General features: G+C 42.2%; 1 protein-coding gene across 3 annotated transcripts; it reads left to right on the top strand.

Moving 5' to 3' along the window:
- Positions 1-28: 28 nt before the first annotated feature.
- Positions 29-27,783, top strand: S100PBP (S100P binding protein). 3 transcript variants are annotated; one of them, XM_081335375.1, is made up of 5 exons: positions 29-53; positions 3,630-3,714; positions 22,289-22,398; positions 25,732-25,813; positions 27,416-27,783. In XM_081335375.1, the coding sequence occupies exons 1-5, from the start codon at positions 44-46 to the stop codon at positions 27,546-27,548; spliced, it is 420 nt and encodes a 139-aa protein (XP_081191501.1). In that variant the 5' UTR covers positions 29-43; the 3' UTR covers positions 27,549-27,783. The 3 variants fall into 3 exon arrangements, with proteins under 3 accessions (XP_081191501.1, XP_081191502.1, XP_081191500.1); XM_081335376.1 differs by lacking the exon at positions 29-53 and adding an exon at positions 3,311-3,449 and having other exon boundaries at positions 25,732-25,901; positions 27,416-27,533; XM_081335374.1 differs by lacking the exon at positions 29-53 and adding an exon at positions 3,371-3,449.

Genomic DNA, 27,783 nt, shown 5'->3' with positions numbered 1-27,783 from the left:
GGCGGGGCGGCCGGGAGGCGGGGCCGGCGCCTTTCCCGCGAAGATGGCGGCGGGTGAGTGCCGGGGGGGGGGCAGGGGCGGCGGGGCGCGACCGGGCCTCGAGCGCCTCTCACGAAGGGCGGGCGGCGGGGTAGCCGGGCTCTCGGCCGGGAGGGCTTCGTGGGGGCTCGCTGAGGGGGCTTAGCTCGGTGGGGGCGACTTTCCTGCGGCCCCCTTGCGGGAGGGGGAGGGCCCGGCCTGGGGGGGTCCTGGGATGGGGCTGTGGCCGGAGGAGGGCATCGCGGACGGCGGGGGGGGGCGCTTCAGGAGACGGGAGTCCGGAAGAGAAAGGGGGGCGGGGGATTTTTCCGATTTGGGGCCCAACCGTCCCCAGAGAAGGGAGGAGGCTGGAGGAGAAACGGGCTGGAACAGGGGTAGGCAACCTTGGCTCTTTTATGACTCGTGGACTTCAACTCCCAGAATTCCTGAGCCAGCCACGCTGAGGGGAAAGGGAGAGGTTTCCAAACTGAGCCATGCTGGCTCAGGAATTCTGGGAGTTGAAGTCCACGAGTCATAAAAGAGCCAAGGTTGCCTACCCCTGGCCTAGGCCCCTTTATGGCTCGTGGACTTCAACTCCCCGAATTCCTCAGCCAGCCACGCTGAGGGGAAAGGGAGAGGCTTCCAAGCTGAGCCATGCTGGCTCAGGAATTCTGGGAATTGAAGTCCACCAGTCATAAAAGAGCCAAGGTGTCCTACCCCTGGGCTGGAACAAGGAGGCTTCTTGCTGCCCTTTTAAATCGGTTCTGTAGTGTACCCATCTGTGGGTAAAAATATTTAAATAGGGATTTATATGAACAAACTCAGAATAAATCCGTTTATTCGAACATTACTGTGCCTGCCTTTTAAATATCAAACAAAATGCATTTTTCCAGATTTCCCCCCCCCCCCCCAGAGCTTTAGGTTCTTCAAGAGATGTGGAGGCCATTGGTCTGGATCTCCCATCACCAAAGAGATCAAGTTCTCCTTAAAGTGGAACTATCTTCACCCTCAGTATAAATTCACCTCACTTAGTTTTTTTAATAGATGCCTTTACTTTTAAAAGTTTATGTCTAGCATTTGTTCTGCCAGAATTAGGAAAGTCATAAACATACTAACTTTAAAAAGATCAGTAAAACTTAAAATAGCCCACTGCTGAATGGACAGAAAGCAATATATAGATATTGGCAATGCTTTTTTTGTAAAAGAAAAAGGTGCCGGAACTCACACATGTCATACAACCCACCTTGCCTACCCTACAAGGTTCCATCCAAAAAAGGTGCCGGAACTCCGTTCTGAGCGTTCTATGAGAAAAAAAGCCCTGGTATTGGTCTCCAAAGATTAAATAGGAATTCATTCAAAATTTCTAGTTTCTAATGTCTTTGGCATATCCCCTGGATGCTCCTAGAAGATGGCGGCAGTATTTTTGAAAGTAGACTAGAAGCAAATGTCCAAGGTGTAGGCAGCATCCTGGGAAGCTATAAGGGGGGGGGGTGTCAGGGTCACCTGCTTTTTGGCATGCAGAGATGTTTTCATTAACTAGTCCACTGTGGGTGCCATTTTATTAGCTAACTTCCCAATGACAATTCACAATATCTTGACTTTCCAAATAGACACTGAAAGTGTAGTGTTAGAAGCATAACTTAACTGGCATAAGCACTTGTTTGTTTTACTGAATGTTGGTTTTGAAAATTTTTGGTGTAAATAAGTCACTGTGAAATAGAAATGCTGTATCTTCCCTTTGGCTGGGAAAATTAGGACTTTGTTGCTGAGAATACTTTTCCTATTATATGGATCGCATTATGGTTAGTCCTTGACTTACAATAGTTCATTTAGTGGCCGTCTGAAGTTACAACAGCTCTGAAAAAAGGGACTTATGACATTTTTCACACTTACTATTGTTGCAGTATCCCCATGGTTACCTGATCAAAATTCAGATGTAGGGCAACTGACTTATGACGGTTGCAGTGTCATAGGGTCATGTGATCACCTTTTGCAACCTTCTGACAAGCAAAATCAATGGGGAAGCTAGATTCATTAAACAACTGTGCTACAACAACAATCTTTATTATGGTCACAGACCAGTACCACAAACAAAAGCATTAAAAATACTAAAAGACAAAAATAAAAGTCAGACAGAATAATGTATTGGAGTTGGTGGTGGATTATCTGTGGGCAACTAAAGTTTGCCCAATTTTACATACAACATAGCAAAATTTGGTCACATTCAAAGAAACTACTTTGTACTGATCCAATAGCTGTAGTTCCCAGATATTTTATTAGGTGAAGTGTTATAAATTGAATCTGTGAGTCCTAATAGAAGATGCAGTATAGCAGGATATAAGCTATAGTTTCAATGGCGCCTTGTCCACAGGGACACAGTCTCGGCTCATACAGTTTTTTTTTTGTATTGGCCCTCCAAAACTGCTGTGGGAAGTGCATTGCTAAGGTTAGTGCCCTTCGGATTTGGGGGATGGTTATTTGATATAAATATCTTGCTGCTTTTAAAAGGGGGAGTTTGACTGTTCAAATAAACATTCTTGGGAAGAGCAGCCCAATCTTGTTCAATTTCCAGATCTTGTAAGTGCACTGTGCACACTCATACCCCATTATTAAAAGCACTTCCCTGGAGAGAAGCATGTTAATTTAACAACTGAAGTGATTCACTTAACAACTGTGGCAAGAGAGATCGTAAAATGGGGCAAAATTCACCTAATGTTGCTTACAACAGACATTTTGGGCTCAGTTGCGTTCATGAGGACTACCTGTAATTGAATATATCACAGATAATATAAAGATTAAGTCCAACTTTGTAACCATTTATAATGACTGTCTTTACATCAACATACTAAACATGGTTACTTTAATCCTGGATTCACACTGCATTAAGCCATAATGTAGCCATAATATCTGGGTTCATGTAACTTGGTTATTTGCAAAACTAAGATTAGACATGGTTAGCATACTGTACCAATACAGCCTTTAAAATATCCATATGGCATTACATTGTTACTAATACCAATAAATCATTTAAAAATATTTCCTCTTTGAAAAAGACTTAAATATACAATTCTAATTTTTAAGCTTTATTTATACCTTTGAATTAGTCTCGACTCCTAGTGACTGCCTGGACATGACTGTACAGTTTTCTTAACCAGATTTTTCATATATAGACTTTCATTAGCAGAATCTGACCTGCAATTGAAGCCCGAAGGAAATCATCTCCAGTCCCTGTAGCAAATTTGTTCAGGCTACCTATTAAAATGAACTCTATGGGAAGTCTGCAGCTCAGGGATGTTAGCTTGTTACTCTAGTCACGCAACAAGCAGGTGGCTTGACTTAGTTTGCATGATGAAGCCTCCTTCTAAGTATGTGCAATCTCAGGAGAGGAGGAGGAAAGCCACGCTTGAACTTTCTCAAAAATGAGGTTACAGGTAATTGGAGACCACTTTGATTGAAACAGGGCTTCAGTTACAAGGTTATCCTTCCTTAGTCTTTAACCTGGAGAGTGGAGGGTGGGATCCTTAAAATATAGTGGTCAGAAAAGCAGCATTCGGCCAAGTCACATTGTCTGCTTCTGTAGTATCTTAAAGTTGCTTTCTCTAATGCTTTAGGTTCTGGGAGCAAGAGGCATTTAGAAGAGGAGTGTGAAGAAGGGGGCGCAGCAGACGTGAAGAGACAATGCTGTATGACCTGCAGGTGCTCATCCTCTCAGGCACATTCCCTCAGCAGTGGAAGAGCAGCTTCTCCAGGCTCTTTCCTGAGCAGCAGTGGATGCTTGGATAATGACTTGGATGACACCATCCTGGCTCGTTCTGATGAGGAAATGCCAGATTCTCCCACCGGACTCTCTCGTGAAGCTGAGGATGAGCTGATAGCAGAGGATCTGGAAAACCCCCCATGTTTTGTAGCAGTTGAAGTAAATAGCTGTGAGGATGTGAAGAGTGGTAGCCTTTTAGCTTATCCTGCATCTGCACAGCCTCTGAGGGCTCTGGATGAGGTTGAAAGCACAAAACCTCTTCCTCAGACCGCTTCTTCAGCCAGCTCAAGTGAGGGGGCTGTTTTCCCGAATGATTTGGAGAAATATTTGAATAAGAGCTCTCAAAATCAAGCAGAGTTTGGTGCAAATTACAGTGGTCTTAGGATTCCAGAAGCTGGTTCAGACCTAATAGCTTCTTTGAATCTGGAGAGAGGTCTGTCTGGAAAAGTAGATAATGAAGCAATAAAGACAGTGACAAGTGTTTTGCCAGTAGGAAGCCAACTAGTGGCTGAACATGAATCATTTGGTGCGGTGGGTGGACAGTCCTCAGAGAGACAGACTTCCTTAAGTCACAAGCAGCTCAGAGGCAAGAACACAAGCAACCCACTGCCTGAAAAAAAATTAGATACTGTTGACTTGCATGCAGTGCCCACTCATGTCAATGGCCAAAGAAACGATTGTGTGGAAGTTCCTGATGTTAAAAAAACAAATAGGTTAGAATACCTCCCCCTTCCCCTTCTTCCAGTGATGTGCTGTTAGGCGTGCTTTCTCAAATCCCACAGAGTTTGGCATAATTTGTTTTTCCCTGCTTTGTACAAGTTATGGATTGAGTTGATTACACTTCAGAATCTGGAAATGCATTTGGGGGGCCTTGTGTGTGAGACATAAGATGGGGCTGTCTTCTATCCCTTTGCCTTCCACTAGATGGTAGTGGGCACTAAAATTTTAACCATGGAAGAAAGATTCCATGTCCAGGTTGATGATTTGGAAGCAGTTAACATGTTTTGGTTTTCTTTTAAATTTCATTTTCCTTATTTTCCTCTCCCCTCTCCTACTCCCCAAAATCCCAGTTTTTCTTTTCCATGGATATAAGAATTTTTCCTGTTTGAAATACGACACAAGATTGTTTAACAGTTGAGTCTTCATCCTGCAGAGGCCTAAAAGCTTGTACTCAAAACCAATATCTATCTAAGCTATTCAAGATAACTTTCATATTTTTTTTATTTTAATCCCATTTATATCCCGCCCTTCTCTGAAGACTCAGGGCGGCTTACAATTTAAGCACAAACCAATGTGCTTAGCAATATGTCAGATGCTAGGCAGTAGTAGCTACTCATAGCGCTGATTGTTATTTTTTACAAATTGTGGGTGGTATGAAAGCATGCCTTGTTGGCCATTGATGCTGCTGTAGATATCTGCTTAGATCAGAGACCAGGCTGTTCTCTGTCACCAGAAATGGAAGTGAATAGAAGGAGGTAGCTCCATCTCTTCTAGCTAGAAAGCAGGGCTTAGAACCTGGATCTGCACCTTTTGGCTTGCCTGAGCTGCATTGAGTGAAGAGTAATTCTCTTGAGCTGTGTATAAAATATATAGTTAATGTATATTAATCTCATAATGATGACAAAAGTTTACAACCTTGTGGAGGCGTATTACTAGCTGTCCAGGGCCTCGTGGGCCAGGGGTCGAACATACCTGGCTTAGAGTGTCTTCCTGTGTCCTCTGAGAAGCCCCTCTCTTTACTCTTACATATTGTCTTCTAGAATATACAATGCTAATCTCCCCTGCCTGGACCTTGACGAGCTAGGCATTGGGCAATATCAACTGGCAACTGTTCAACAGACTGAAAGAATATTTATACATGCATTGAGATATGGTGATGATGAGGGAAAAGAGAGACAAATTGGCTCAGGCTGGTTGTGGGGCAAATGATGCCAAAGTGGTACAACATTGTAGGAGGAGGAGAAGGTCACTCGTCCCAGCGGTTGATAAGGTAATGCACAACACCAAAGCAGCCAATAGTCATCAGCAGCTCCAAGATGGAAGTTGGAGGACTAATCTGGAAGCATTGGCCTCCCAAGGTGTCAATGGGGGCAAGCCCACCATATCTGCTTTTGCTCCCAATGGGATGGTGACAGGAGAGTCTGAGGACGTTGGATGTGATATTTTTGGCACAGTCTCAAGATACATATAAAGAAGATACAAACTGGTCTAATGATGCCCAATGGGCAGTTGAGAAACGGGATAGGTTTGGTGGGACCCTCATTAGGTACACAGGATGCAAACGTGCCAGCCCTTTTACTCCCTCCGGCATTATGTTTGTTCCAAAGTGAAGCCATACATGATCAGAGTGATGAAAGAGGACAACCTACTGTGTTCATAAGGAGTTAGTAACTTCTTTCAGAAGTCCATCTAACAGATTTTGTTCCTCCCTATCTCTGCCTACTCACAGGCAGAAAGTGGCAAAAAACCAAAGAGGAGGCTACATCTTTCAGTTTGTCAACCCCTGAGCAGCGCGGAAGATTCCATTTTCTCTGTTAAATCAAGGTACAAACCACAACAGCCATTCTTCAAGGGCTTCAGTCCAAGGAGAAGATTAATTGCATAACGTTATTTTCTATCTGCACAGTATATATCGGAACCTGTTCAATATTGACCTTTTTTAAAAAAATAAAAAGATAAAACATGTTGATCTGGGCCATAACAATTTAGTAGACGACATTTGAAGAATCTCAATGGACAGTAGGGTTTTTTCCCCCCTGCACATTGCTCACTATGGATGTCGGAACCCAAATGCTGGATTTCCTTATCAATATGGTCGGGGGTTGAATAACTAGCTGTATCTAACATTGCCCCTTCATGGATTACTGCCTTGTCGTGGCGAAGGGGCTTGCGTAATTCAATGAAGCTATGAGCTATGCCGTGCAGGGCCACCCAAGACGGAAAGGTCATAGCAGAGAGTTCTGACAAAACGTGATCCACTGGAGAAGGAAATGGCAACCCTCTCCAGTATCTTTGCCATGAAAACCCTATGGAGAGTACCAAAAGGCAAAACGATATGATGCTGGAAGATGATCCCCTCAGGTCGGAAGGCGTCCAATATGCTACTGGGGAAGAGCAGAGGGCTAGTACTAGTAGCGCCAGAAAGAATGAAGCGACTGGGCCAAAGCCGAAAGGACGCTCAGCTGTGGATGTGTCTGGTGGTGAAAGGAAAGTCCGATGCTGCAAAGATTTTTTCTCCATAGGAACCTGGAATGTAAGATCCATGAATCAAGGAAAGCTGGACGTGGTCAAACAAGAGATGACAAGACTGAATATCGACATCTTAAGTATCAGCGAACTAAAATGGACAGGAATGGGTGAATTTAATTCAGATGACCATCAGGTATACTACTGTTGTGACTCAGGGCCAGCCTGTGGGTCCGACAGCCGGCTCCGATGTATCGGATGACTCAGATGAGGGGGAGGAGGGAGACGAACCGGCTGATGATGGTTTGGAGGCTTTGCAGAGCCCTCAGCCGGGGACCTCTTCTCAGCTGCGTGAGCCCGATAGTGCGGAGGATGATGACCCACAGCTGGCCCTGTTCAAGGACGCCCGACGCAGGAGGCAGTCGAGCAGGAACAAACAAAGAAAGGCTGTGGGACTCCTCGGGAGGAGGCACAGGGAGACCACGCCCTGAGCTCTCAATAAAAGGAGTGTTTGGGGAGGGGCTGGTTGCTGAAAGCAACTCTTCCGCTTGAGGAGACAAGCTCTAGTGTTTTTGTTAATTGAGTAATAAAACTTGGCAGACGCCTTTTAGCCTTGGACGCTCTCCAGTCTCTTCTTTCTGAATAGGGGTTTGCCTTACTACAAGGCCAGAAGAGGGCTGGTTCAGAACAACTACTGCGGGCAAGAATCCCTCAGAAGAAATGGAGTAGCCTTCATAGTCAATAAAAGAGTAGGAAAAGCAATACTGGGATACAATCCTCAAAATGACAGAATGATCTCAGTTCGAATCCAAGGCAAACCATTCAATATCACAGTAGTCCACGTCTATGCCCCAACCACCGGTGCTGAAGAGGATGAAATTGACCGGTTCTATGAAGCCCTACAGCACCTTATAGAACTAACACCAAAAAATGATGTCCTTATCATCATGGGGGATTGGAATGCTAAAGTAGGAAGCCAAAAGATAACTGGAATAACAGGCAAGTTTGGCCTTGGAGTACAAAATGAAGCAGGGCACAGGCTGATAGAATTTTGTCAAGAGAATACGATGGTCATAGCAAACACTCTTTTCCAACAACCCAAGAGACGGCTCTACACATGGACATCACCAGACGGTCAACACAGAAATCAGATTGACTATATGCTCTGCAGCCAAAGATGGAGAAGCTCTATACAGTCAGTAAAAACAAGACCAGGAGCTGACTGTGGCTCAGACCAGGAGCTTCTCCTTGCAAAGTTTAGGCTTAAACTGAAGAAAGTAGGGAAAAGCACTAGGCCACTCAGGTATGAATTAAATCATATCTCTGTTGAATATACAGTAGAGGTGACAAATAGATTTAAGGAATTAGATCTGATAGACAGCGCCTGAAGAACTATGGACAGAGGTTTGCAACATTGTACAACAGGTAGCAACCAAAACCATCCCAAAGAAAAAGAAATGCAAGAAAGCAAAATGGTTGTCTGAGGAAGCTTTGCAAATAGCTGAGGAAAGGAGGGAAGCGAAAAGCAAGGGAGAAAAAGAAAGATATGCCCAATTTATTTATTTATTTATTTTTATTTTTATTCCATTTATATCCCGCCCTTCTCCGAAGACTCAGGGCGGCTTACAAGCTTAGCAGTAGCCTTCATTCTATGTATATGCCTGCTTATTAGGGCTTTCGCCCCCCCCAAGCGGCATTATTACAAAGTCAGCTTATTGCCCCCAACAATCTGGGTCCTCAGATTGAATGCAGAATTACAGAGAATAGCTAGAAGAGATAAGAATGCCTTCTTAAATGAACAGTGCAAAGAAATAGAAGAAAACAATAGAATAGGGAGGACCAGAGATCTTTTCAAGAAAATTGAAAAGATGAAGGGAACGTTTAATGCAAAAATGGGCATGATAAAGGACCAAAATGACAGGGACCTAACAGAGGCAGAAGAGATTAAGAAGAGGTGGCAAAATTACACAGAAGAACTATACAAGAATGAGCTTAACGTCCCTGATAATCACAATGAGGTGGTCACTGACCTCGAGCCAGACATCCTAGAATGTGAAGTGAAGTGGGCCTTAGAAAAACTGAGCAACAACAAAGCTAGTGGAGGTGACAGTATTCCAGCTGAGCTATTCAAAAACTTAAAAGACGATGCAGTAAAAGTACTACACTCAATTTGCCAGCAAATTTGGAAAACTCAACAGTGGCCACAGGATTGGAAAAGATCAGTTTACATTCCAATTCCAAAGAAAGGCAGTGCCAAAGAATGTTCAAACTATCGCACCATTGCACTCATTTCTCATGCTAGTAAAGTTATGTTTAAAATCCTACAAGCTAGACTCCAGCAGTATGTGGATCGAGAACTACCAGAAGTACAGACAGGATTTCGAAGAGGTAGAGGAACTAGAGATCAAATTGCTAACATGCGCTGGATCATGGAGAAAGCTAGAGAGTTCCAGAAAAACATCTACTTCTTCATTGACTAAAGCCTTTGATTGTGTGGATCATAACAAACTGTGGCAAGTTCTTTTTTTTTTTTATTGAAAAGTTTTAAAGTACAATTTTCCTTTAAAAATCCCCCCTTCCCCTTCCCTCCTCCCCCCCTACCTCCCCCCCCTCCCCCCCTCCCCCCCCCGACTTCCCAAAGCTAAATACAAGGTATATATATAAAAAGTAATCATAAACAATCATATACTAACAACTATAAACTCTAAAATCCAACACTCTCTAGCTTATATAAGATAAGACAAACCTTAATAATATCAAATATGTATAAAAAGAAACTAAAGTAAGAAAAGGAAAAAAAAACGAAAGAAGACTCATTCAAATGCTACATAAAACTTCTTAACCCTATACTTGATCTGGATAAACTCAATCCATTTTCTCCATTCCATAATATAGCGTTCTTGCGAGTGATCTTTCAAATAGGCCGAAATCTTCGCCATCTCTGCCAGGTCGGAAACCTTTAAAGTCCACTCTTCTATGGTCGGCAGTTCCTCTTTCTTCCAATATTGGCCTATCAAAAGTCTTGCTGCCGTAATTAAGTTCAACATCAACTTAGTGTCCACAACTGTAGCGTCTGCAATTATTCCCAACAAAAAAAATTGCGGACAAAACTTTATCCTCTGTTTAAAAATCTTCTGCATATTCCACCAGACTTTTATCCAAAAAGCCTTAACCTTCTTACATGTCCACCATATGTGAAAATATGTTGCATCTTCATCTCCGCACCTCCAACATTTAGGCTGATAATTCGGATACATACTTGCAAGCTTTTTAGGATCTAAATGCCATCTATAAAACATTTTGTAAAAGTTCTCCCTTAGATTTTGAGCTTGAGTAAATTTTACGTTCCTCACCCAAATCTTTTCCCAAGTGTCCATTGTGATAACTTCCTGGATGTTTTGGGCCCATTTTATCATACAATCCTTAACAAGCTCTGTTTCTGAGTCAATCTCTATCAATGCAAGATATATCCGTTTGATATGTGCTAGTCCCTGATTTCTAATTTGCTTTATCAAATTTTCATCAGTCATTGTAAATCCATTTTTCTGATCTTCTTTCCACCTGGCCCGTAACTGAGTATATTGAAACCAATTTTGAACAACCTTCTCATCTCGCAAGAGGCTATATGATTTCAAACACCAAACATTTCTTTCCAAGCTAAGGATCTCCTTGTACGTAGTCACATCATGTTTGAAGCCAGCATGTATATTTTCTATTGCGTGTTTTGGAATTGCCCACAATGGTATCTTACAACTTAACTTATGTCTATACTTCTTCCAAACTCTCAGCAATGCCTGTCTTAAAATATGCACCCTAAACACGTTATCTACCTTCTTATCATACAACAAATATGCATGCCAGCCAAACAACAAATCATGGCCCTCAAGATTTAATAACCTCCCTTGCGTCAAGTTAATCCAATCACTTATTCCTACTAATGCAGCAGCTTCATAATATAATTTAAAATTAGGCAATTTAAGGCCACCTCTCTCACGAGTATCCTGCATAATCTTAAGTTTAACTCGTGGCTTTTTCCCTGCCCACACAAATTTATTGATACCTCGCTGCCATTCCTCCAAATTAGAATCTTTCTTAAGAATCGGTATCATTTGGAATAAAAATAAAAATTTAGGCAGGACATTCATTTTTACTGCTACAATCCGTCCCAACAAAGACAATTGCAATTTTTCCCAACTCTCCAATTCTTTTTGAATTTTCCCCCATAGTTTTTCATAATTATTTTTATATAGCTTTGTATTAGAGGGCGACAAAATCACCCCCAAATATTTGACCCTTTTAACAATCTCAAATCCAGTTAATCCTTCTAAGAGAGCCTTTTGCGAAACTGTCATATTTCTGGCCAAAATTTTGGTTTTCTGTGTATTAACTTTAAATCCAGAAACCTTCCCATATTGTGTTATTATCTCCATCAGGTCCACAACAGAGTTCTCTGGCTGGGTCACTGTAACAACCAGATCGTCTGCGAATGCTCTCAATCTGTAGTCCTGATCTCCAATTTGTATCCCCTTAATTTTCCCTGAATTCCGAATTTTAACCAATAATATCTCTAATGTTAACACAAATAACAAGGGCGATAACGGACACCCTTGCCTTGTGCCCTTCTCAATATTACATGCTTCTGTCAAGCTATTATTAACTATAATTCGGGCAGTTTGTTTTTGATATAATGCCCTAATCGGTTGTAAAATTTTTTCCCCAAAATCCATTTTGTCTAAAACTTTCAACAAAAATTTCCAATTCAATTGATCAAAAGCTTTTTCAGCATCTAAAAAAATTAGCACCGCAGCGATCTGGTTGTTCCTTTCCAAAAACTCTAACACATCAACTATATGCCTCACATTATTTTTCATTTGCCTACCACTAATAAACCCCGTTTGATCCCCATGGATCACCTGTTGCAGAACCCTCATCAGTCTATTAGCCAAAACCTTAGCAAATATCTTGTAATCTGTATTTAAAAGCGATATTGGTCTATAGTTTTTAACTTGAGTAGCATCTTGGTCTTCCTTCGGAATCAAAGAAATAAAAGCTGTTCTCCAAGACGGTGGCACCTTTCCCCCCCTCTGAATTGTCTGGAACAGTTCCTTTAACGGTTTTATCATCTCTAATTGTAAATTTTTGTAATAGGCCGCAGTCAAGCCATCCGTACCTGGTGCTTTATCCACCTTCAATTCCTTAATTGCTGTGAAAATTTCTTCTTCTGTAATCAGTTGATTAATCCCCTCTTTTTGTACTTGCGTAAGAACCGGGATGCTAGCATTCTCCAAATATATATCAATATCTTTTTCATTAATTTCCTCTTTAGCATATAGTTTCGAATAAAAATCCACAAAAGCGTCCTTAATAAGATCCTGTTGAAACACAACCCTTCCTTTATGCTCAATCTTGTCTATATTAGAAGCCCTTTGTTTTTTCCTCAATCTATAAGCTAACCATCTACCTGGTTTATTAGCGTTGCAAAAAGTATTATGCCTGGCAAACCGCAAATTGGTTGCCACTTGGTCAGCCATTAATTTATCAAATTGTCCTCTTAACAGTCTAATAGCCTCCTTGGTCTTCACATCCTCTGGGTTCAAAATCAAAGCCTTTTCTTTTTCTTTTATTTCATTCTCCAGTTCTTTCCTTCTAGTTTCCACTGCACGTCTATGTTTATTATTCATATATATCAACACCCCTCTCATATAGGCCTTGCTAGCATCCAAAACCATATCCATAGAGGTACCCTTATTCATGTTAGTCTCAAAAAAATCCTTCATCCGCTGTTTGCATTCTTCCACATTTCTCTGATTTCTAAACAAATTCTCATTTACGCGCCATGAGCGCCTGTCTCTTTTCTCCTTATCAATCTCTAACCAAACTGGACTGTGATCAGAGATAGTTCTTGCACAGATCTTCACCTTTTTGGTCCTCCAAAAAAAATCATTAGTCAGCAAAATAAAATCAATCCTCGAAAAAGATTGATGTCTATCAGAATAAAAAGTATAATCCCTCTCCTGCAAATGTCTCTCACGCCAAATATCTCGCAATTCCAGGTCATCCTTCATTTCAAAAAAAGATTTAGGCAGTCTAGCATGACCTGGAATGCGCTTGAAAACTCCAGCCTTGTCCAGCTGTACATCCAAAACACCATTCCAGTCCCCCATAAAAATAAAAGATTTATAATCCAACTGGGTAAGCTTTGTGTGTAGTAAACTAAAAAAGTCAGCTTGTTGTTGATTAGGTGCATATAATCCAACTAAAAGCGTCTTTTTACCTTCTAACAGCAGCTCAATCATGACATATCTTCCATGCTTGTCTGCTTCAATTAAGTCTGCTGTTAAGGCACTTTTAACATAAACAACCACTCCATTTTTCTTGTTCTCTGCAGAAGCAACAAATTGCGTACCCAACCTCGAGTTCGATAAATACTTTTGATCCAAAACTCTAATATGCGTTTCTTGCAAACATATAACATCTATCTTAAATTGCTTTAAATATTGAAAAACTTTCTTCCTCTTCTGTGGTGAATTTAGTCCATTAACATTCCAGGTTAAGAATTTAGTTGCCATGCATATCCTCCCAAAGCTCTTGGAGCACAGCTTTGATAGGACTATCTTCTTTAGGCCGTGCTCCTCCCACTGCTTGGCTATGAGTACGTTGTGAAGATTCTGAAGACTTTTGCTGGTCTTGTTCTTTTATTTTCTTTGCTCGTTTTAAAGCAGCACGCGTTACCCTTTGCTCTCTAGGATCGTCCAAGGAAGTTATAGCTTGATCTCCTCCAGCACCATTATCCTCTGTTTCATCCTCTTGATGTTCTCCTTCTCCAGATCCCTTTGCAGCTTCCAGAAGTGTTAATGGGGTTGCTTTTAAAACATTATTGTAAAAATCACGCGCTTGCTTCACAGTAGTCAGCCGATACCTTTTACCTTCATGCATCACCATCAGCCCTTCTGGAATCTCCCATCTGAACCTTATATCTCGTTGCTTGAGCTCTTGCACAAGAAATGTAAAGTCCTTCCTTCTCCTTAAAATCTTTGGAGGGATTTCTTTTAAAACCAAAACTTCTTGATCAGCAATCACAACTTTAGCATCATAGGCAGCTTGTATAACTTCATCTCTAATTTCTCTTTTTGCAAAGTAAACCACCACGTCTCTAGGCAACTTTCTCTGTCTGGCAATCCATGAATTCACACGGAACACTTTATCCATAGCTGCTCTTATTTCAGATGCTGGCTGGTTCAATACCACTTCGAGAGCCTCAGAAACCAGCTGCTTTAAATCTTCCTTAATATTCTCCTTTAAACCTCTGATTCTAACAGCAAACTGCATCTGGTAATATTGGGCAAGGCTTAACTCCCTTTCCATTTTGTCTCTTAAATTTTCATTCTCCCGTACTTTTACTTCTAATATTGCATTCTTTTGGGTCAAATCATCCACTTTTTCATCTAAATCCTCCACACATTCCGCCACTTTATGCACTGAAGACAAAATGTCTACCTTCATCACGCTGCACTTCTGTTCCATCCTCTCTTCTATTTTCTCCTCCAGTTTCTCCAATTTCTCCTCCATCTGTGCAAATTTATCACCCATTGATTGGTTAATTGATTCCAGAATTACCTGGGCATGTTTATCCAGCGCATCTCGTAAATCCTTCGGTGTCAATACATCAGGAGGATGCAGCGCCTGTAACGATGATTGTTGCACCGGAGAAGATCCACCACTCCGAAGAGTTTTAGGGGGAGGTTTAGTCGCCATCTTTAACTTTCAATTGTAACGCACTTTCACTTAAAGTTTAAAAAGTCCACCAAGCTCGAGAGTAAAATAAAATAATCCTCTTCACCTTTTCCTCTTGTACCGCTCTGCCTGCTCCTTTTAATCCATAGTCCTTTCTTCAGGCAGGGGTGGTCGCAGACGCCTGGCTCTGCTCCAAGAAATCCGGAGCAGAGACGCCGGCCAGCTGGGAGCAACCCAGGCTTCGGGGGAGTTCAATCCTTCAGCCGTCCAAGCTGCAAGCTCAGGCGGCCCCGGAGAACTCAACCCCTACCTGGGGCCTCACCCCCTCCTCTTCTCCCGAGGAGGGGGCTTCAAAATCGCCCGAACAGCTGATCGGCGCTGTTTCGGGCGAAAAAAGACTCAGCTGAGCCGCGGGCAGCCCGGGAAGGCTGTCTCCGTCGCCGCGGAGCCACCGGAAGTCTGGCAAGTTCTTAAAGAGATGGGAGTACCAGACCATCTTATTTGTCTCTTGAAAAACCTATATGTGGGCCAAGAAGCAACAGTGAGAACTGGACACGGAACCACTGATTGGTTAAAAATTGGGAAAGGAGTCCGGCAAGGCTGTATACTGTCACCCTGCCTATTTAACTTATATGCAGAGCACATCATGAGAAAGGCAGGGCTAGATGAATCAAAAGTTGGAATTAAGATTGCCGGAAGAAATATCAACAACCCAAGATATGCAGATGATACCACTCTAATGGCAGAAAGTGAAGAGGAACTAAAGAGCCTCTTGTTGCGGGTGAAGAAGGAGAGTGCAAAACTTGGGTTGAAACTTAACATTAAAAAACCCAAGGTCATGGCATCCGGCCCTCTCAATTCCTGGCAAATAGATGGGGAAGAAATGGAAGTAGTGACAGATTTTATTTTCCTGGGCTCCAAGATCACTGCAGATGGGGACTGTAGCCAAGAAATTAAAAGACGCTTGCTCCTGGGGAGGAAAGCCATGGCAAATCTAGACAGCACACTAAAAAGCAGAGACATCACTCTGTCAACAAAAGTGCGTATAGTCAAGGCTATGGTCTTCCCAGTTGCAATGTATGGCAGTGAAAGTTGGACCATAAAAAAGGCTGAGTGCCAAAGAATTGAGGCCTTTGAACTGTGGTGATGGAGAAGACTCCTGCGAGTCCCTTGGACTGCAAGGCGATCAAACCGGTCAGTCCTAGAGGAGATCAACCCTGACTGCTCTTTAGAAGGCCAGATCCTGAAGCTAAAACTCAAATACTTTGGCCACCTAATGAGAAGGAAGGACTCACTGGAGAAGAGCCTAATGCTGGGAAAGATTGAGGGCAATAGAAGAAGGGGACGACAGAGAATGAGGTGGCTGGATGGAGTCACTGAAGCAGTAGGCGTGAGCTTAAATGGACTCCAGAAGATGGTAGAGGACAAGAAGGCCTGGAGGAACGTTGTCCATAGGGTCGCGATGGGTCGGACACGACTTTGCAGCTAACAACAACAACATCTAACATTGATGCGGTGGTGGCAATCCTAACTTTCAGAATCCGTTCTGAATGGAGAAGCACTCACCAATCCCAGTGAACAAAGGGCAGCCCATTGGTGGCATGATGCAGCCCAGGCTTCAGGCATTGCAGATGGATGCCAAGCGAAAGTCAGTCTTGGGGAAGAAGCTATTCAGAGAAGTGATCAGATAAGAAAAGTTCTTGCCCACAGCTCCGGTTGTTTTGGACCGATCTGGAACGGGGCATGTGAAGACCAGGAGAAGAGCTAAGGAGATGGATGGTGATGGCAAAGTAAAGCAGGGAGGGGGGAAGGTGCTGGGAAAGATGCTGGCAATTGGGCCTTGCTGTGATATTGGCTGTGACTGAGGTGAGGGAAGGCAGGGGTGGAGAGACTGCTAGGCAAGCTGCTGAGATATGTGGCGTTGGTGACTGTGGAATGAAAAGACCCTTGCCCTGTCTGAACATTGTTTTCTCTGAAATCCAGGACAATCAAAGTGTTCCAGGTCCTATTTCTGATGAAACATGGCTGACTGTGGTTCAGCAGAATTTTTGTAACGCAAGTGCTTGGCTCCTATTTTGGAATAAAGGGTTTTCCCCATTTGGGCACACCCTGGGCAGGATCTTAGGCAGCTTTTGGATAGGAAATGGACAAGAAAGTGTCTGCTGCGCTTAGTGTCCTGGCAGTCGGTGTCCCCATCCAGCAGAGATTCAGTGGGAACCGTGCTCAGCAGGATCCCCTCATCTCCCAGGTGAACATGTACCTGGAGAAATTCTGGCCTGCCTGAAATGGAGAAAGAATTAGAAAGAATTCCCAGGGAGAATATGCACCAGAATTTTATTAGAATGAGTTAGAACTTAAAGCAAAACAATAATAATAGTAATAATAATTCTATTGTCTCCCACCTCCAAGAGAATTTCAGGGTGAAGAGAAACACTGAAGCATTTACAGTACAAGGACGTGATGAGATGTGTAAACCCAGAAAAGGTGTGACTTTTTCCTTCTCTTTTTCATTGTGCCAAAGGAAAACCGAGATTAGAGAGCAGCGATTCATTGGGCTTTTAATACTTTATGATGGAAACATTAACATTAGTGGTGGAAAGCAATTCCAGGCAGCTCTATCTTCCTATCTCCACTATCCATAGGAGCTTTTCAAGTTGGCACAGGAACAATCGGTTCAGACATGGCATCATTATCCAATGTGAAAACAGCTCTTCCAGGCCATCTAAGATCAGCCTAAGGTCCACTTAGACAATCCACTCAGCAGAAGGTCTTTGAGAAAACAAGCTCAGCTTAAATTTCTGGGAATTGCACATAGCAGGAATTCACTGGCTGTGAAAAGAGATAACATCTCCGAGGTGGGAATTGTCAGAAGGAGATGTTTCAAAGAGATGCTGCCCTAAATGGCTTTCTATAAATCTGCTTAGGAGCATGTACAATTTTTACAATTGTGTGAATTACCTGACTAGAATTAAATAAGCATTTCTGAAATCTGCATGGTTCTTAATTTCTTGAATTTGCTAGCTATGTGGTCTTGACAGTTTCAAGCCTCAAGAAACAACCATGTGAACCTGGCCAGGGCCATGTTGGTATCATCCAAGTGGATTCTACACCTTTGTCACCATTGGACAGATAATGATTTTTGTTTCCTAAGTGAAGGACTTTGTCCTTCTCCCTGGTCATAATGTTACTTTCAGCCAATTTTTCCAACCATCAAAATTGTTTTAAATTTTATTTCCAGCTTAGTTTTAACTGTCTCACCAAATTTTGTCATCTGCAGATTTGATGAAAAAGGATAGAAGAGTTGGAATACTTATTTTGGTGCTCCAAAAATGAGACTCTAGTGCAGTTTTTTAAGCCAGCTTAAATGTCATGCATTGGACCAATGTGGTAGATTATGGCCTTATTTCTTCCACATGCCAGTACAACATCATTCCCCGGAGGCACTAAGGCAACTATCCATGGCAGAAGGGAAGACGTGCCTGAAGGCAGAGGGTGCTAAGAATCACCGGATTAAATCAGGCTGCCTTTGGACTTTAGACATAGGAGCAGTCAAATTTGAACAACGAAAACAAATGTTCGATTAGAAGAACTGCTGATTGAACTCAGCAATATCCATTGGGATATCATTGGATTATGTGAAACACAAAAAGGCACTAGAGATACCAATGATGGTGAAGTTGATTTTCTCATTAACCCAAAGCTGAAAGACTCAGTAGTAAAATTTGAAAGTATATCAGACAATGCATCATTCAATTGAACAAACAATATGAGCTTCAAATCATCCAGGCTTGCACATGAACCATACGTTATAACGATGCTGAAGTCAAAAGAGTTTAATAATGATGTGCCCCACTTTCAGGATTAAAATACCGATACAAAATACTAATTGTTGACTTTAATGCAAGAATAGGAAGAACAATACATAGAGAAAAAGCGACTGGCCCATATGGTGGACTAGGTAATAGAGGCGACAGACTAGATTTTGCTGAAGGTCAGGAACCTTATAAACTCATTTTACAAGAAAAAAAGCTAGCAGAAAATGCACATGGAAGAGTCCATCTGGCTACATAAGCAAAATTGACTACGTCATGTCAAGTAATAAAACCATATTCTGCAATTGTACTGTCATCAATCGCTTTAATGTTGGAAGTGACCACAGAATGGTACAAGCTAAAGTGAAGATAGATGTTGAAAAGAGTGCATGAAAATGATAAAGACGTCACGAAAAACAAACATGATAGGCTGTTAGAGGAAAAGAGTGATTTTGAGATTAATCTATCAAATTGCTTTGTTCTTTTGCAAGATTTGGAAGAGATGAACATTATGTACCTAAATGAACAAATAGTCAAAAACATCCTTGAATCTGCTATATCTATAGCATTGCCAGAAAATGAGGTGTACAATAAGGCGATACAATATCACCTATCCTTTTTTCAGCCTGCCTTGAAGAACTATTTCACAAACTAGACAGCAAAATATGGAATAAAAATCAATGGTGCCTATTGCAGGTGATCACTTAAGATTTGCAGATGATGTTGTTCTCTTCTCACAAGACACAGAAAACCTACAAAGACACATACAAGAGCTACACAAAGCAGGAGAACCATTTCACTTAAAAATAAACTTGAAAAAGAGCCAAGTTATGTTTAATAAATTTGCCAAAGGAAAAAATATTTGCAGAAGAATTAGACATAGTAGACCAGTACATATACCTTGGCCAACGGATCTCAACGGAAGGTGATACAGTAAAGGAAATTGAACGGTGCATTAAATGTGGTTGGCAGGCATTCGGCTAGCTAAGCGTAATTTTCAAGACCAACCTCCTCCTATGCCTGAAGAGAAAGGTTTTCGATCAGTGTGTGCTACCTGCTCCAACATACGCCGGTGAAACATGGACACTAACCTCACAATTGATACAAAAGCTACGAGTGCTGCAAAGAGCCATGGAAAGAGGAATGCTCGGCATCACAAAACAAGATAGACACACATGGATTAGAGAACAAACGAAAGTATAAGATGCCACCAAGGGAGAAAAAGAATTGAAATGGAAATGGGCTGCTCACATAGCAAGAAGAACCGGGAAGGGCAGGTGGGGCAAGGAAGACATAGAATGGATCCCACTTGATAAAAAGTGTCCGCAAAAGAGACCTAAAACAAGATGGATTGACAACATCAGCAAGTATTGCGGGGCCCAACTGGCAAAAGAAAGCTCAGGATTGTCTTGGTTGGAAACATGCAGAAGAGGCCTTTGTCCCACAGTGGATAGAGAATGGCTAAAATGATGGTGGTGAATGAAATGGCATGCCATGTTATCTATTTTTAATTAACTGAATAATTGGAATCTCATGATGTATTTTTGTCATTTATATCTTGCTGAAGTCAGGATAAATTATTCAGCATTCTACAATCAAGGCAATTATCCATTCAAAAGATGAATTAAGAATAGTTTGACAAGATTTGTTCTTGAAAATCCATGTTGACTTCCAGTAATTAACAAAGCATTTGGCGAGACAAATACAGGAAGTCCTCAACTTATAACCACAATTGGGACTGGAATCACAGTTGTTTAGCAAAGCGGTTGTTAAGGAAGACACCCACGAGACCACTTTTCTCAATGACTACAATCCTGGTTCTCCCAGTTACGGTTCTTAAGTAAACATACTGGTTGTTAAGTGGATGGAGCTGAAACGAGGTGCCTGCCAAAGAAAGGCAGGAGGTTCCCCTCCATGCCCGGAAGGGAACTCCTGGGCTTGGCTGGAGAGAGAAAGCTTTGATCCCAAAGATTCCAGCCTTGTTTTGGCAGCTTCACATATTCCTGCCCGCCCCCCTCCCACGCATGAGGTGGAAAGGAAATCTTTTGGCAGCTGGCAGTAGCCTGCCACCTTCCCTGTTGGTTCCCCCCATTGACTTTTTGGGGAAGCTGGCACAGAAGATTGTGATCATATGACCTCAGGGTCCTTGGCAACCGATCTTAACTACGAACAGGTTACCAAGCATCCAGATCATGATTTTGTGATGGGGGGGGGAAACGACTTGCACAGCATCTAGAATTGCTTCACAGAGTGCAGAGCAGCCTTTCCAAACCATCATAACTTAACATGACCGGCCATTAGTTGAGGACCACCTGTAATGGTTACCAACATCTGACTAGCTTGGCATCCAATATCTATTGCACCATCTGTATAGATCCTTTCCATCTAATGCAGAGGTCACCAACCTTTTCTTAGTTGGCAGACCGGAGGGAAAGGGAGGGGGAAGCATTTTATGCGCATGCGTGCGCAGGGCCTCAAGCATGCACATGATGCAAACGGGGCGGGGTTAGCACTTGCGTGATACTAGCCCTGCCCCGTTCTTGTGCACAGTGCCCTGTTTCTGCGTCCCGAGGCACGGCGTTGGCCCGTTTTCATGCACTGGGGCGCGGCAGCATCCCATTTTCATGCCCTGAGGCGTGGCGACCCATTTTCATGCAGTGCGGCGTCCCATTTTTGCGACCCACAGTGTGGGGGTGTCCCATTTTCATGCCCTGAGGTGTACGGCAGCCCGTTTTTGTGTGGTGCTAGCACAAGTGGGGTGGCGCGCACACGTCCGCACACTGGCCAGCCTATCCCACAGCCTAGTGGCCAGCAGCCCACGGCCCACTACCGGGCCGTGGCCCACAGGTTGGAGACCTCTGTTTTAATGCACATAGATTTGGTAGGTATATAGGTTTCATGGGAAAGCCGGATATAGCAAGAACACTTACAGCCCTCTAAGCGGTTTACAGGCAGCATATGTCTTTATCATGGCACCACTTTATCCTATGGAACAAGCTCCAGTAGAAGCTTGGATGGCTGTGTCACCACTGAATTTCAGAATTCTTAAAAACAGTCAACAGAGAAAGGGACTTATTATTTCGTAAAAAATATGGTGTACTTAGACCGTTTTAAATATTTTTTATTTTTTATTACTGTTACTTCATTTTCATTTTTTTGTACAACATCCTGTGTCCTTTTGGAATTTGGCAGCATTTTTTAAAAAACTATTTCACTCAAAATCTGGGAATGCCGTTCATATGATCCTGGAGTTTTAAATTCAAGTAAAGATACATTTCCCTGACCATGTTTCTGCCAAGCCTAAGCTTTAATCCTGATGCTTCACAATTTCATGGTGGAACACAGAATTGATGTTGGAGAAGCCTGAACAAAGCATTGCTGCAGCTTTTCTTTATTACCTATTGACATTTTCCTTTTTTCATTGAGCAGGTGATATACTGGTATTTTTCCTTTCCCCATTTTATAGTTTGTTGACAAGTTACACTGGGAACAAATGTTAAAATTGAATTCTTGACTGAAAATGGATTAGACATTCACCCCATTGTCTTATTTAGAAAGATGTTTAATGCAGTGTCTTGTGAGGCAATTCATTTATAAATATATATTTTAAAAATTTGAAAGTAAACCCTTTTTACTTTTGGTTATCTGAAAGTAGCAGGAACAACCTCTGTGCAATTATGTCTTGCTTTAGTTTTCAAAACTTTGCTAGTAATTCGATCTTTCCTAGAAGATCATTTGTGGTACAATTTGCATGTTGTTATTTTGTCCCCTCCTCTTCTAGTCTCGTAAAGCCTAAACGGATATTAATTCAAGAAGCAGACCTTGAGTCAAGAAAAGCGAGATACGTCAATGCTGTACTTAGCCACGCTAGCTCTGTCCCCTCGCTCATCGGTAAGTGTGAAGGTAAAAGGGGAGTTGTGGGTGGCAGGAACATCACTAAAGTCAAAGCGGAGGCTGGGACGTTCCAGGGTTCTTGGCTACCCTTTCCGCTGGGAGGAATGGGATTTGTTCCAGAAAAGACTTCCTTCCTTGCTTCCATTTTATGCAGGCTAGAGATGGGGGTCAGGGGACATGGAGGTTTGTGTGGCAATTTTTATCTAATAGAGTTCTAGAAAGAATTTTGCTTATAAAAATTCTCAGAATACGCCTAGCTTTATAAATGAATTAACTTGCAACATACATTGAAATGTAAACTGAGCAACAGGCTGGATTCATGCAATACACCAAGCTTTATTCTAACCAGGTTTCAGCATGTTGTATGAGAGCACACTCATTTAGTCTTTAGCTGATTGGTTAACCGTGTTGGACAAAGTTGGCCATGATTGCCTTGTCATCCAAAGAGGAGCTTCATTACAAAATCTATAGGTAAAGCTTACTTCAGGCTGACAGCACACAAAACTTCCACATGATTGTTTGACTGCAATTATGGTAGACCATAGTTTACAAACTTAGTGTAATCATTTATTTTACTTTTATAGTTAAGTAATAATTTTATAATTATTACTTCAATCCCAAAAGTCTCAAAATGGTGTACTAAATTTGTGGAACAGGCACGGAGTTTATCCAGGGTCATAAGCATTGGAAGTTTGGCCTCCCTACCATAAAATTCTAGCTATGGGCCTGCAGGGGGGCTTTGTGGGGCCAATTGTTGCCCCTCTTTGGTTGAACATATGGTCTGTCCTGCACCAACATTTTTGTTACAATATAGGCCAGGTTGGGATAGTGGCTTAAAGATGGGGGCGGGCGGGGGAATAAAGGGTGTGTCTCATTTGTCAGGCTATTTGGGATTGCAATTTGGTTTTCCCCTGGAGTTTTTAACAGAAGGAGCTGAGTTCATGGTTGTGGTCCTTTCAGGAAGATAATATAGTATTTTTAATACTAGTTTGCAATTTTTCACACATGTAGTACTAACATGGATCACTTCTGGAATATTTACCATGTATATATTGAGAAAACTAGTGTAAGTGAAAGAAAACATCGTTTAGGCTTTACTAGACTGTAAAGCACTGTGAAGCAGGATATACGGTAAGTCTAAACGCTATTGATACTACTATGAGCAACTATGACATGGAAGCATTATAGTGCTCTGACTCTTCCATATTAAACAGAATCCTTCCAAGCCCTGCCAAAGGCCAGCAGGAAGGGGACCATTGCTCTTCCATTGGGCGAGCAAGAGTGACTTGTCCACAATGCCAGGTGTATCTTTAAGGGGGGAGGTATCAGCCTCGTGATATTTTTGTCGCTGTTTTCTGCATGATTTGGACTTTGTTTAATTACACTTTAAAAGGTAAAGGTAAAGGTTCCCCCGCACATGCGTGCTAGTCGTTTCCGACTAGGGGCCGGTGCTCATCTCCGTTTCAAAGCCGAAGAGCCAGCGCTTGTCCGAGGACGTCTCCGTGGTCATGTGGCCGGCATGACTAGACGCCAAAGGCGCACGGAACGCTGTTACCTTCCCACCGTAGTGGTCCCTATTTTTCTACTTGCATTTTTACGTGCTTTCGAACTGCTAGGTTGGCAGAAGCTGGGACGAGTAACAGGCGCTCACTCTGTTACGCGGCACTCGGGATTCGACCCGCCAAACTGCCGACCTTCCGATCGACAAGCTCAGCGTCCTAACCCACTGAGCCACCGCGTCCCTTCTAATTACACTTTAGCTTTCCATTTTTCCTACTGAGAACTTTCACACAAGTGAACATTTATTTACATCTGTTTATACTGTTAGGTTCTCTTTTCAGCACTTAGTTTCATTTTGAAAGAGAGAATCAAGTGTTATTACATCAGCTGGATTAATATATATACTTGGACAAAACATAGTTGGCTAGTTTCTGCTTCAGTCTGTTGTATCAAACTATCCTTAAAAACTTGGCAGAACAAACATCTCATGGGTTTTTGTTCCTGTTTCACTTAGATAAGCCAGCATCCCAATCAAGCGGAACAGGAGAGGAGGGGGTCAGATAGCAACCCAGCTTCGCTGTGTGCAAGCTTAGCATAACCTGATGAAGTGATGTAGTACAAATAAACGCTGGCTAGCAGTGGCATTTAGCAAATCCATTATAAGGCAGCCCGGAACAGGAGCAACTTAACTGACTAAAGCTTGATGACAAATAGGGATCCATCCCAGCCATTAGCCTGCCCAGGTGATGCTAACGGTAGCTTCTTAATGATAGGTGAAATTTCCAGTGCATTTTTTTAAAGTTCTCAATAAAATCCACCGTTTTCTGTTTCTCACCCCCCCTTCCTCTTTCTGAATAACAATTTTATTGCTAAGTTTAAATATGATTGAAAGGAAAGGAATGCTGTAAGACCTGCAGATTAGGCTTCCAAAGGCCTTTATTTTCTTACAGAGCAGAATGAATAATTGAGCAGAGAATTAAGACAACACAGGCTGTGTTGTCCAGATATATTGGTATTGAGCTACAGGTCCCGTAGTTCCCAGCCAACATAGTCAGTACTTATTCTAGTGAACAGAAAAATGGATTGCTTCCTCATTTCCCTCTTACTACTGATTAGTAAAGGTTTTTCAAAAACAGCTGCTACAGCCTATTAGCAATAGCGCTAACAATAGCACTTAGATTTATGTACCACTTCATAGCACTTTATAGCCCTCTCTAAAGCAGTTTACAGAGTCAGCAAATTGCCCCCAACAATCTGAGTCCTCATTTTACCGACCTCGGCAGGATGGAAGGCTGAGTCAACCTTGAGCCAGTCGGGACTGAACTCCTGGCAGTGAGCAGCGAGTTAGCCTGCACTGCTGCATTCCAACCACCACTGCGCCAACATAGCTCTACAGTTGTCTGAGATGTTGATTTGAGATTCTTTTTCTGTCTACGACTAGAGGATTTGACCTTTTCGTAAAGTATCCTGTTAGGCTAATTGTTTTGGTTTAACTAGTTGGTGAAGAATGGTAACTTAGAAAATGTTGGACTGGTTAAGCTTAAATAGTGTTGGACTGCAGGTTGGAGGACAAACTGGAAAAAAATGATTTTAAGAATCTCTCCTTTATCATATTTTTAATCAAGCAGCACTTTGAATTTTCTTGGTCCTGAGCAAATGCAATCCCCCAAACCGCTGACTCTTCTTTTAGTGTATGCTATTATTCAACTTAAAGTAAGGGTTGTCTCTTCCTTTCTTTGGTTAGCGAAAAATAGATTCCAAAGTGTTAGTAGCAAAATCTCCCTCCTAACTGTCATGTCTTGATTCATCTTCTGCTCTACTGAATTTCAGACCCAGTCCATGAGTTGCACACCCTGGTTAATACAGTCGCGTCGGAATCTGGTTACGACCACCCAACAGACTTGACCGTAAGGTACGGTACCTCTGAGAGGACAGGCAGAGCTCAGTGGCAAGTTTTTCCTGGGAAGCAGCTTTGCTGATCTTGTAGCATGTAAAAATAGGTATAATTATTTCAACTTTGAGGAACTAGAATTTACTATCTATCAGGCTGGCAAAATATTCTTACTTATATGTACTGATATTTGGGTGATAAAGATCACACTGTAGTTGAACAACAGTGAGATTTATGGATGCATATGAATTAAAGATACAAATTTCGAGCATTTTTTGAGCATTTATTTCCCTGAGGTGAACAATAATTGAATAAAAGAGAAATTGGGGATAAAATTGTACAACTGAAAAGAAAAGAGTATTTTTATAATGTAAAAGATCATTATAAAAGTCATTATTTTTAAAAGATAATGTCTTGAAGCATCTATTTCACTCTAAGCATTGTCTTTTTATCTGAAAAAAATCTGGTGGAGTGGAACATTTCCTTGACATGCTAGCTAAACATCTTTAGAAATGGAAGGAAGCAAGGAATCTGACTTGCCTGCCCATTACGGTTGTAAGGCATGACAGTTGTAAAGCAGGTTGCCCACACGACTGACCTGATTTTACGACCTTTTTCCGGTGATTGTTAAGTAAATGTGGCAATCATTAAGCGAATTCATTGTTTGCTTTGTGGTGTTTTTGCCGAAAATCAGAAGCAAAGACTGATTTTCAGCCCAAACTTTGTAAATTGCAGCCACATGCAGATGGCCCTAAAACATGGGCTTATTGCCAAGTGCCCAGGTTGTAAATGCCTTTTGGGGAGGATCTGTTGTAACTTTGTACAGTCACTAAGTGACCGGTCATAAGTCGAGCACCAGTTCCGTCACTCATGAAGATTCAAAATGCAAAGGAATTAAAAGCTCCCCTTTCCCCCAAATCCTAGCTTTGGTTTTCTGATAGTGCTTTGAATTCTGATCAACATGGCCGTGTTGATTTTGTTAAAAGTTAATCTGACACTTTTCTAATAAAAATTTTATTTATTTTTTATTTTAATTCCATTTATACCCCGCCCTTCTCCGAAGACTCAGGGCGGCTTACAAGCTTAGCAGTAGCCTTCATTCTATGTATATGCCTGCTTGTTAGGGCTTTCACACAGACCCCAAGCGGCATTATTACAAAGTCAGCTTAATTGCCCCCAACAATCTGGGTCCTCATTTTACCTACCTTGGAAGGATGGAAGGCTGAGTCAACCTTGAGCCTGGTGGGACTCGAACCTGCACTAACGCCATTTTCTTGAGGAATGCTCCTCTGTTGGTTTGACAATGGTTGTGGGCACGGAGGCTGCAGTTTTTGAAAGGGGACTGGATAAAGTCAAGGAAGAGAAGGCCTAAAAGTGAAGGGAAGGCAGGCTAGGAAAGGGGTCCGGCCTGTGCTTTGCTTGCTCTGTTTATGGTGTCCCAGGCTGAAAAGTGGGGGCGGGGCTCCCGGGATTTGTGTCTGGAAAGCTGCCCCAAGAAAAAGGGAGAGGAAGGAGACTGTCTACAAGGTTGGGGTTGCTGCTCTTTTGTCTCCCGAGTTTTGCCCTGACGTTTTTTCTTTCTTTCTTCCTTTTTTTTTTTTGTAAAATGCCCTCCCTCCCTAGGAACTACAGCAAACGGAGTCACAGCAAAGCTCAGAGATTCAGTCTCAGCCAGTGGGTGGAGCACAGCAGGCGCAACTTCGGCCGCTTTGATGGCGTTCCTGATCGCTTTGAGCGCAGCCCGACCCTGAGCTAGGGGACCCTTTTTTTATTCAGAGTTGTTCTTTACACGTTTAGGTACCAGCAGTTTGATTTGTGTGTGTTACTACTAACTTGAAGGCCAGTTTAATGTATTTGTTTTTATTACAAATACTTGTTCATTTTTTTGTCTTAAACATTTTTCACGGCTGAATATTTTAGAAATGTTGTATTTTTACTATTCTGTTTGATATTGCACCTTGAATATGTTATAAATGTTTATTTTAAAATTC

The sequence above is a fragment of the Vipera berus genome, assembly GCF_964194415.1.
Source record: "Vipera berus genome assembly, chromosome: 9".
Taxonomy (NCBI): domain Eukaryota; kingdom Metazoa; phylum Chordata; class Lepidosauria; order Squamata; family Viperidae; genus Vipera; species Vipera berus.
This window is presented reverse-complemented; position numbering and strand designations above follow the sequence as displayed.